We start from the raw sequence: 12,805 nt of genomic DNA on the forward strand, positions 1-12,805 counted from the left end.
TAAAATATACATAAATAAGAAGCTAAAATATGACATATATATTTAGTTATATAAATTAAATTATTGTAATTGAAAAATATATGCATTGATAAAGATAAAATTTGAATATTAAGTTTGAAACTTGAGTTTAAATTGAAATGAATTAGATAGGTAAAAAAATATATAACATTTAAACTAAAAAAAAACTAAGTAATTGTTCAAAACTTTAGTATCAGATGCCAACATTCTAAGTTTTTAAATGTAAAAAGCTTGAAACAAAACATGAAATACAAAATTATTTTAAAAATATTAAGCTAAAATATTATTTTTTGTGAGTTAAGATAATTGCCTAATTTATGGTTAATATTTTGTAGAATCCTCAAATAGTTATTATTTAAATTGTCTAAACTACATAATTTTATAATTTAAAAAAGTATAACTATATAAGTATAATGTAAAAGTGTTGTACTATACGATACAGAATAGTATTTGTGTAAATAATTACTTTTTAAATTATTAATATACACAATCTTATTTATTTTATATATAAATTGAATAAAAAATTTAATAAAATATTAATTCGGAAAAACCATTATATACCTCTAATAGGGAGTATGGGTACAGTAAAATATTAATAGATTTAAACTGATAATTTGATTTGGGCCAATAATTATGTATAGCAAAAAAATAACGTATATTATTTAAAATATTATAATTAATAATATTATAACTGAAAAATTAATAAGAATTTCAAACTTCAACAAATTTGATTTTACTTTTTAGAGAGTAACATTATGATGTTAGTAATCTAAAAATAATTAATATAATATACTTGTACAGTCAGAATGGGTTTCATTAATTTGTAGATTACAAAATATTTAAATACTCAAAACGATATTTTAATTATGATTGTTAAAGAACTTATAATAGTAACCAAAATAATAGAGTTTCATATTAAAATTAACAATTTCTAATCATTAGAATTTAAAAATAATATTATGGTGCAGTAGAAAAACAATATATAGTTTTGTTTTTAATGAATAAAAGCATCATAAGATATGTATTAAATTGTCGATTATTAATCCCTACTACAATTTTCGTTCAACATTTTAGACTAATTAATTGTAATTTTATGTACGGTTATAACACATACCTAACATGAATAATAATAACGTATTAATATTAAATGTATCCAGCTTTAGTTGGTTTAAATTTCGGAAAATATATTTGTAAAAATAAGTTACCAACAATGCTTGAAAAAAATAAATGGATATCTAAAATTATATCGTTCAAGAAGAAAAAGGAGAGGGAACGTTATTAAATACATGGTGGTTTAGCAACAACAACAGCTGCAATGTTAAGTTGGATTTTTCTGAGGTCTGTATCACCTGGTGTTTTATATAAGCGGTGGCGGCGGGCTGTGTTTTTTTTAACGTACATAATATTTCATCAGGAAAATAGATTTGTGCGCTGCTACTTGCCCCCACATCATCGCTAGTGGCGACTTTTTCCTATTATGTGCTTTTCGCTGGCACGATAACGAAGAGTACGCGAAACGCGTGGGAGAGATGGCTTCGCGGTTGTTGCCTGTACGCAGTTTTTTCAACCGGCGAAATAGAAAAACCCTCTGCCGTCAGATTATCGGCTCCAATGGGTGGTAGTAGGACTAAAGGGTAAAAACTCCGGGTTAGATTGGCCATTACAAGGGTGTGCTCGGCCAACCCTGAAATGTCCGAGACTGGAGAGGAGTGTATACAGGGCGCGACGCGAACGTGAATTATTCAAGGCACGGTTTCTGTTTACAGTAGAAAGCGCCTGTTTTCAATTAACGGCCTCAAGTGGTAGTGTAGTGGTAGTGGTGTGGAGGAATGTAAATAGAATTTTATTGTCTCAGAAGAACGACACACTATGTGTTGTAAAGGTCCAGCACTTGACTGGGAAAACTTTTCGATTTCATGGGCGGATAGTATGCGCGTGCAAGTGTTTGTATGTGTGTGTATCATTGGTGGCAGGGTTGGTCACGACAAACGGCGCTAAACATACTAGGAATGGGGGAACAATGAAATGGTTTGTGGAGGAGAGGTTTATGTCATTTTACTTTCGTAATTAACTCGCGTGCTTTTCACCGCCACAACCTAAACTTGTATTGTAAAATATGTATATCATCGTTGCGAAAAATAACGATAATTTTCCGACGACGGTAGAGGAAGTGCGGACTTTTGTGGAGGAGGCGGCAAAGTGGGAGACTTAAATTTTAAACACCCATGGTCGGTAGCCTAGGCGGGTGGTATAGTACAAAAGAACAGTAACAACAAAAGAAAAAAGAAAACTTTCCCTCGTTGTTCATAAAAGTGAAAAATTAACCTTAATGCCTAAACAGAAACGACGTGCTCCTATAATCAACTCTTCATCTTTTAGCCTTGACTGACTTCGAACACGCGAACGTTCTACCCGTGTTCATAGGGTAATATTATACTGTTTTACACTTAGCGTGGTAAAACCCGTTTTGTTAAAATCTGCAATTTGTTTGATAAGTTGGATGTGTTTTTTGAAAAGAAGTTGAATATTCAAGAGTATATATCAATATAAAATAAATAATATAAAATAATTAACTTTTTTTTTTCAAATTATTTAAATCATAGAATCACGCTGAAATTCAAATCAATATAAATAATGATTAACACAATAATTTTAAAAGTATTCCTCATAATTTTGACGTTTAAAAGAAAAATATTTAAAAAATGTAGAACCTATTTTACAGAACCATATAATATACTTCTACAAGCTTTTCACTGTTAAGTTCATTCTTTGATTTTCTTTTAATATTTTATTCTAAAATCAGCTTAGTCTATATAAATTTCATAGATTTACTGAAAAATGAGATAGTTTATATTTTTATATAATTACTTTATAATACTTTACAAAAATATACCTAGGGCACAGGGACCGAAACCTTGATGAATTATACGGTTCCAGTTCCGGTTCGGTTCCCAGAAAAAAAAAAAATCGGTTCTGGTTTTGATGCCGATTATAAAATAACTAAAATATGGGTTTCGGTTTCTATTCGGTTTAAAAAAAAAAACTAAAATTTCGGTTTCGGTTATTTCAATAACAAAAATTTAGGTTTCGGTTTATTTTGGATTCTTAAAAATGAAAAATTAGTTTCAAGTTTAATATTATACTAATGTGAGAAAAAATTGATTCTGTTTCGATTCTTTTAAAAATATTACTAGTGTAAATTAGCGTAAATTATAGCGGTTAATACCAAATTTCAACCAAATATCCCATCATCACTTAAGTGGACTTAGGAGTAATTAAGTAAAAGTGTACTCATCACCGTCACGACTACCCTGTATTAAATATCGTTTCATGTTTTTTTACAACATTGATTTGTGAACAACCACTTGTTATATCATTATTCAGTATTGAAATTTTTAAAATATAGCGCAGACGTGCTGTACATCAGATAACGATAGTCACAATCATAACATGCCTACAAAAAAGTTATTTATAAACATAATTTTAGAATTTTTCGTTATCATGGGAATTAGAAAACCCATACATAGTAAATAATGACTAATTTTGTTGCAATTCCTATTATAGTATTACATTATTATCAGTTGTTACATAGAACTATTGTATACTTTTATAGTTAATGACACGTCTAAACTCTGTTGGTACTTGCATGATTATTTTTGAATATTACTAATCCCGATAGTAATAATAATAGATCTACGTATATGTGTAGTTCTTATTACCTATTAATGACAGATATAAATATAAATAATGTAATTATAACAATACCGAAATTAACCGTAAAAAATTTTACAAAAAATTATGGGTTCTGGTAAGGTTCCGATTTTTAAATTAATACAAATAAAGGTTCCAGTGGGGTTCCAGTTTTAAAATTAATTTAAATTAGGGTTTCGGTGAGATTCCGGTTCAAAAACCGGTTCTTTTAGGTACAGTTCCAGACCCTAATAGGGCATACTAATTTTTTATAACAGTTTTTTTATAAAAACAATAACTTTTTTTAATTCATAAAAAATTGATTTTTTTTGAGAATTTAAAAATATGTATAAGAAATATTCTTATATAATTGTATACCCAGCAAATATTATTACACTAGTATACAATAAAATATATACTTAAATTATAATTAAAAATCAAAAAATCTTTTGGTTGATATTGAAAGCATAAAGTTTAAATTATAGAAGTCATTAAACAATAGCTTTTTTATTATTTTTTTTAAAAATGAAACTTACTTTAATAACTGTTAACGTATTTACCATTCCACATAAAAAATAATAGTAAAAAGTTACAAGCATATAGGGTTTAGAATTATATTATAATAGAACATTTAAAAAAAAATTAAATGTGATAACACGATTATATTAAATAATAACATAAAAAATAATACCCTGTAATATAGATTTCCTATCATTCCAACGTTGATTATTTCTTTAATTTAAATTACATAGATTAAGGTAATCTTTTTACTAAACTTATTTAGTATTAAGTTAATTTATTACTATGTGTACCAATTGACGTCTTATTGCCTATTTTTTCTTTTAAGAAAAAATATAGGTATATCAACATCATAGCATAATACTACTTAAGTATAATCAACAATGTTTAATCTTAATTTTTACGAAGATGCGTACACCAAAATCATTTTTCTGTTTTTAATAGTTATTGCATCAGTGTATCATTATACATTCAATAATGTATATAAATATATACACACACAGGATGTTCCTGAAATTGTTAAGGAAACTAGTATACGCGTACTATCTGGAGTGACCAAATGAAGAATCTTTTGAAATTTTCTTTTTATCTTCAAATCCTGGATTTTATCTCTTTATAATTATAATATTATTTCGAATCTAAAAATAAATACTTATGAGATATTTCTTACAAATTTCTTACAGGAATTGAAATGATGATTTTGATCAAAAATCCATCGATTTTTGGATTTTTATGCCAGAGTCGCCAGAATGAGAAAATATAACATGACGTAAAAAATGCTCGAAAAGATCGAAATCGATGTCCCATAATAATTTACGTGAGAAATTTGTAAAAAATATCTAACAAGTATTAATTTTTAGATTCGAAATAATGTTCTAAAGATAGATAAAACCTAGGTTTTGAAAATAAAGAAAATATGTCAAAAGATTCTTCATTTGGCCATTCCAGATAGTACACATATACTAGTTTCCTTAACCATTTCAGCAACACTCAGTATATATATATGTATATAGAAAATATAAAATTCTAACTATTATATTCAACAGTTTCATAATTGTGTTTTTAAATTATACACTACATATTATTCAATAAATGTACTATATTTACGAGAAAGTTTTGTAATTAAAAATATTCATGTTTCAAGCTTTAATGAAATATTCAGTTTAAGTTGTTTAAAAAATATGAAAAGGTATCAAAAAAATATAATTGTTTTCTAATACTGTTTTAGTTTTAATTTTCATTGTTTTAAAAAAGTAAGTAACAAATCTAAGAAAAGAATTAAGAATAAATTATTTTATACCAAACATTCTAAAATAATACTTTAAAATATTATCGTACAATTTACAAATACCAACTAAATTACAGTAATATTAAAAATTCAAATCAAACAAGAAAAATTCAAGATAATAATTAGTAAGTTTTTTAATTAAATAAATTCCTAAGAATATAACGCTTTCTCTGGTTAGATTTTTTGATAATTTAATTTAAATAAAATTATTTGTTGTTTAAAAAAATAAATATTCAATGGGATTTTAAATATTTATGGTTAAGTTTCTAATATCTGCAAGAGAAAGACAAATATAGATTTGTTTTTATAGGACGTTAAGTGAAAATAATAATAACACATATTTCAGTTCAATTTAGTATATAATTATCTATGAATAGCTTATAATTCATGTGGAAGTACTAGTTGCGATGGGAGACTAAGGAGAGATTAAATAATTTATTATCCCTAGGTGTCATCCCGGAAACGTTAGGCGTATTTAAATATGGTTGTTTCTCGAATATCCTAAAAAACCATAAATTTAAATTTTAGTAAAAAAAAAAAAATCTAAAATGTAATAATAAATATGCTTTATGATTAAATATGGTTTTCATTTATTTTTAAACGTACTTAGCAGGCCAGTGAAATCGATCCCTAGTTGAGGGTCACTATAGGGTTTTTATTGTTGTTGTATGTATACATATACACGAGTTTATCCTTGTGTTCTCCTATTGTTGGACTGCAGTAAAAAAAGAAAAAAGATTTAATGGCGTAATATCCAATATAATGTTTTTTTTTTTTTTTTTTTAGTAGGGAGGGAATGTTAAAAGTTTTTTGGACCTACATAAATTTCAATCGTTACTATTGTGACTATAGTTTTATACAGCCAGAGAGATTTAACAGTTTCCTTGTTCTTGGAATTTACAATCAATCGAAAACCGTACAAAAAAAGTCATTTTAATTTTTTGAAAAGTTAGAATATACTATTTTATTTAAAAATTGACAGTTGACACGTAGAATATAACAACCAAAAACTAATATCAAAACACTAGTTATTTATTATAAAGTATATATTCTTAGATTGTCAATTAAAATTAATCGAATTTTGTATTTATTGAAGATTTGAATTTATATAATTTTTTTATCATAAAAACATTGAATGTTTATGTAATGAAATGTAAAATTTAATGATAGATTGTAATTTGATTATTTATATGAAAATGGTTATGAAGGATATTATATGAGCATGATTAAAAAACCTTATTATATAGTAAAAAAAAAAAAAAAAAAAAAAACACAGACAGTAGCATTTTCGTTAATGAATATATATAAATACATAGTTAAGTAAACTTAAAAACAATTTTAGATAAAATTATAAACCAGATCATTGATTCTATAATAATGATGATAATATTTAAGAATATGGAGATCGTTATCATTAAACGAATAATTTAAATTATAAATATAATTTTAAAATAATTAATAACTAGGTACCTAGTGAAACCAAAACATATGATTTTTAATATTAAAAATATAATAACTGTAAAAAAAAAAAATTTATTTTAAACGTTTAAGTAGAAAAAACTGAATTTGCAAATAAAAAAATTACAAAATTAAAATAATTAGTTCATATATTTATTATAATTGATAACCTATAACAAAACTAAATTAAATTAAATTTAGGGATATTTTATTGTTGTAGTAGCATTAATAAATTCAAAATTGCAATATCATAAGAAACTAAAAGCGTTAAATGTTTTTGTAATAAACATCTTTATATAAATGTGAAAGACAAATACTACACAGAATAATCACTCACTGAAGATACCAGGCACAACACTGATTCGTCAAATTCATCAGCAAAGAGAATAAGGGACTGATAAATCATTCAATTTCAATTAATTTCTCGATTTCTCCTTATAATACTTTGGAAAATAATATGATTCATTTTAAATGTCTACATATTATCATTTGGGAAAAAGAAATTTTAATTTTATATTGATGCATAATTAAAAAATAAATTTAACAAAAAACTTTTTCTGGTTGTTACCAATTATTAAAAATTAAATCGAATTTAGTATTAATTTTTTTTTGTCATAAGATAGATGGTGGAAGTTATAGAAAATGTAATAACATTTTATTCATTTTATCTATTTCACTTTCAGTTGGAAGTATTTTTCATATGGTTTATCTTACCGTTTTATAATAACGATCCTAAATGATTGACGTCAAATTTATTGTCTGATTAAGATGTATACAAAAAATTCAATTAATACCACATGATTTATGTCTGAATTAATAATATTGTTTTGAATGCGAGTGAAATCAGTTAATTTTATTTATTCTTGAACTATCTTTTATCACGAAATAATAAATTAAATCACACGAATATGTAGTTAAAATTCCAAAATTACCAAAATAAGTAAAAATTATTGTAACAATAGTTTTATGTCTAATCGATTTTATTTTTTTAGTACATTCACTTTTCCAAGTTTTTCTAAAAAATCAGTAAACATAAAAATAGCAAATAATTGTATACTATACAATAGCTGTCCTATATTAATTAGAATTTAAAAATAAGACGTAGTACAAATGTAAAACTAAATTAGACTACATAACAAATATAATTACAAAATATTTATAGTAAAATATTCATTTAAAAACGCATCTAATAAATTTTTTCAGTTATATACTAGGATGTATTTCTTCCTCACTAGAGAATAAAATATAACGTAGGTAGGGTTTAATCTAACAAGAAATAATATAAACCGGAAAAGGGTTAAGCAAACAAGGATATATATATATATATTATACATTATATCTGTTGTTAATTTTCAAGCCGGTGTAAAAAACCAGTGTTATGGAATAATCGAAGCAAAGTTTTAATTCTAAGTAAAATGGGATGTGTGATCTCATCTAAGTAAAATTTTTGGTGAGCAATATAATCTTATAAAAAAATAATAAATTTAAATGTTCCTCTTATGGAATTCGAAATAACAAAGATCTTTGAGAATTCCTTAAAATACAATCATGAAAACTATGCTAATAGAAAATTAAATTACTGAGAAACAACAGAAGCAATTTCTTATTCAAACTATACATTGATTTGTATATATTTTTAAAAGTAGTTTAAAATTATTACGTTTCTAAAAATGTGATTACATTTATTGAAAGCTCTTATGAATGCCCTAATTTACATTCAATATTTTGGCGCCGCAACTAGAAATTACAAAACTTATTTTCATATATTATAGAATTTAGATATGATTAAAGACACGATGGTTCTTTATCGCACAAGAAAATGGTTATTAATTTCAGAACAACTCGTTATTAATATCTGTGATTCATAAAATAATTACTGTAAACTACTGATTAAGCTTATAATAATCTATAAATAAACATTTATAGTCAAATGAAACAATTATTTAAAATGTTTACGAAGAAAATTTTACCTTTTGTGCGACGAAAACTTCATAAAGAACACAAACCCCGGCTATTGTAATTCCTTGTTCTTTACATAGCATGGCTACGCTCAAACACACTACGGAAAGTGTTAAAGGCTTCCATCCTGAAAAGTAAAAATATTGATTATTCAAGTATAGTAAGTATAATATAGTAAGTAGTAACAATAAATTTTTTCTAAATACATTATACTTTTTAATTATTAACACCGAAAACCATTAAACTATTTTTATTTACCAAAATATTTTTTTCTTTTAGTTGCTTCTGTATAAAATAAATATGCAAGTAAGTAAAACACAGATGAAAGTGTTTCTGCTCGTCCCACTACGCCGGTTACCTAAGACATAAAAAAATGTAATTAATTAGTAATAATATATCAATGTATATATAATATATTTAATTTATAGAAATAATTTATTTCTTTTTTTTTTCATAGAACAGTAATAATTATTATTTTTAACATGGTTTTATAAATTTAATTAATTTTAATATTTTATGATTTAATTAATATTTTTGTATATTAAAAAAATAATTTCTTACAAAGGCTGCTCTTTTCAACCACGTTTATCCTACCTAATTCTACTGTCTATTATATTGTACACATCGTCCGGTTGTACGCTAATGACCCAACCGTGCACGTTAAATGACAATTAGTTTGAATCATCCTTTCTCATATCATAATCAGAAGCACAAAGCAAAATAATAATCTTCCATAATTTAGTAACATGTCTGTAATTGTTATGCTAAACTACTCACTTACCTATTTAACAAGGATGGTTTTTATTAAAAATGATTTTTATAAGCGTAAAATAAACAAACATTTACTTTATAAAACATAATGCAATTGTATAAATTTAAATACTTTTTGTATATACCTCTATATCCATACTTAAAATTAAACTAGATAGTAAATAATAGATTTTTTTGCTACTAGTTATATAAAATCAATATTTTTTCTTTTTGCATAATAAGCATATTTAATGATTTTGAAATATAATTTTTATGTGGGTAAATGAACAATAATATAATGTAAAATGAAAAATGCTTATTATCTGAATATAGTTTTCATCTAATATTATCTTACTATTACATAAAGATATAGCTTTTGTTTTTTATTTTTTTCAAAAAGCTCAAAAACCGTTATCAAAAATTTTTTCACGATTAGAATGCTTCATTATAATTAAGCAACATATGCTATATTTATTATTAGAAAAAATTATAGAACCCTACTAAAACTTCAATAATATAAGTTAAAATTTGATAAATATAATAGATCCCAGTTTCTTGTCTTCAAACACGGTCTCGGTGGCCTATCTTTTGGATTCTTTTTATATTTTTTCGTCTTTTTTTTACTTATTAATTTTAAAGTTGGTCCCGTCTCGGGGAAGATTTTAGTGTATAATACAATTTGGAAAAATTGATTGGATATTAGAAGTAATAAAATAAAATGTGTATTTTCGTCGGGCCGTCCTTGAACACGTTACTGTAGCAATACTGTACGGTGGGAGAAATTGTATTAACCCCGTATACTATTGAATTATACTGATTTAACTTTATTATCAAAAATACTTCAATGCCCCATTAAAGTTTCGTTTGCTATTACCATTAATAAGGCTCAAGGTCAAACATTTCAAAATGTTGGTATTGATTTGCGTTTAAACTGTTTCTCACATGTACATATATGTATATATATATATATATACATATATACATGTATGGGATTATCAAGATAGGTAAGCCGGAAAATCAGTTTATTATATTACCAAATGGTTTGAATACTCGGAACTATTTAATTAATATAAAAAAAAATAATTTAAATAATACAGAGTGCGGCATAATGGTCTTCCACATTTCCCAGGTGGAAAAAAAAATAACGATACCTACTATAGAAAAAAAAAATTTATTTTTAAAAACTTTATTTTATAAGGTTTTTTAAATTATATTTTTAAAAAATTATATCGTCTAAATGACTTCCTTGATGAGCGACGCATATATGGAGCCGCTATCGAAAGTTTTCCATCACTCTCGTCAGCATATCGAGTGGAATTGCAGAGATTTCTTGACTGATAACCTTCTTTAGTTTTTTTATGATTCTTGGTCGATATTTAAAAACTTCAGATTTGAAATATCCTCATAATAAATAGTCACATGGGCTCAAAGCAGGGGAGCGAGGAGGCCATGTAATGTTTTTCTTTAAAGAGATCAGGCGACCAGGAAACATTTTTTACAAAACAGCATGATAACAACTGGCATATGAGCTGTGGCCCCATTCTGTTGAAATCAGAAAGTATTAGTATTTTCATACTCTTCAATTTTCGGGCATAATAAGTTCTCCAACATCTCGCAGTACTGGTTGGAAGTCAGAGGAACTGTGATACCACTCTCTTCAAAAAAATAAGGTCCCACAATTACTATCCTGGACAAAGTACATCAAACTGTTACTTTAGGACTATGAAGTGGTGTTTGTATTTTTAGAGAGTTTTTAACAGCCCAATAACGAAAATTTTGTTTATTCACTGTGCTAGAAATGTGGAAATGTGCTTCGTCGCTACTCCATATAATACCGTTGGGAGGCACAACTACAAAAATTGCATTACAGCAATCTTTTTGTTTTCCCCAATCTGTTGAACTTAATTCTTAAGCTACCATAATCTTGTATGGGTGTAATTTAAGATCACAATGCAAAATTCGCCTTACCGTTCAATCCGATATTCCGAGAGCAGAGGTATGTTTTCGAGCAGAACACGACGGAGACTGCTCTATCAATGTTCTTACTGCGGCAATATTTTTCGGTGTTTTCACGGACTTGGGATGTTCAACCGGATTTTTAGGTATTGCAGATCCCGTTGCTTTTAAATTGTATACCCAATTCAAAACCGTTTTCGGAGCAGGGACACTTTCGTTTAGATTCAAGCCGAACCGATTGTGAAATGTTCTCTGTGTCGCACGTCACACATTCGGCGTTTTTGAAAAATGCTTCGATAAAGAAACTACGTTGTTCACCGGATCACGGCATGGTGACGACTAAACATTTTTTTATAATCTAATGTATCGAAATAAACCAGTTTAATCTAACAATTTTGATTATGCGTTAATGATTATTTGAAATATGCAAGTCCATTACGACGCACCTTGTATTATAAAAAACAATGTATAAGTTTGATTGGTGTCAAAAAGGAAAAAATAAACAATGAATTCCGTTAAGTAATATGAAAGTTTCTCTTTTAATATTTAAAATACAGAAACTATAATTTGGAACAGCTGAACACCTGAAGCCAAACAAAAATAATTTTGGTCTTTTGCGTTTGTTTAAATATCGTAAATACTCTAAATGCATTGAAAACATTTTTTTGCGTGTCCTAAAAAAGGATCCCCGTAGACTTCTAGACAGACGACATTTTACTCATTACTTATATAATATTCATAATATTCATTAGTTATTCGACGTTTATTGAGTTGTATTTATAGAACACTAGTTTATCGCAACTATAACAACTCAATTACACCTGTAAAGGTAAAACCAATTATCAAGACTCATTATTATAGAAAAGTAAAATTTATCTTTTTTCCTCACTCAGAATTTAATTATTTATTTATGGTCAGTTTAACACTTGTAGCTAACGTTTTATTCCATTTCTTTGTTTTTTAAAGAATAGAGATTTATTAAGTTACCGATTACATCAGTAGTTTTAAAACTATATTTTTCACTAAAACAGAGAAAATGATAAAAGTTGTATTAAAAACTTTTTCACGTGATGTAGTACGAAAGTGTAATAATATTAAATTTATGAGAAAAAAAAGTATAAATAATTATTGTCTAATGGTAATCATTACAATATTTGTATTTATTAT

At 26.1% G+C, this 12,805-nt stretch overlaps 1 protein-coding gene across 2 annotated transcripts in view; it reads right to left on the reverse strand.

Moving 5' to 3' along the window:
- Window positions 1-12,805, reverse strand: part of LOC112692896 (transmembrane and TPR repeat-containing protein CG4050) — a 47,360-nt gene that overhangs the window by 19,591 nt on the left and 14,964 nt on the right. For both annotated transcript variants that reach the window (XM_025567720.1, XM_025567719.1), the window contains exons 5-6: window positions 9,191-9,290; window positions 8,944-9,059 (exon numbers count right to left, since the gene is read on the reverse strand). In XM_025567720.1, coding sequence (XP_025423505.1) covers window positions 8,944-9,059; window positions 9,191-9,290 — 216 coding nt within the window. The remainder of the gene's footprint in view (window positions 1-8,943; window positions 9,060-9,190; window positions 9,291-12,805) is intronic.

Source organism: Sipha flava, unplaced genomic scaffold, assembly GCF_003268045.1.
Source record: "Sipha flava isolate LNK unplaced genomic scaffold, YSA_version1 78_pilon_pilon, whole genome shotgun sequence".
Classification (NCBI taxonomy): Eukaryota; Metazoa; Arthropoda; class Insecta; order Hemiptera; family Aphididae; genus Sipha; species Sipha flava.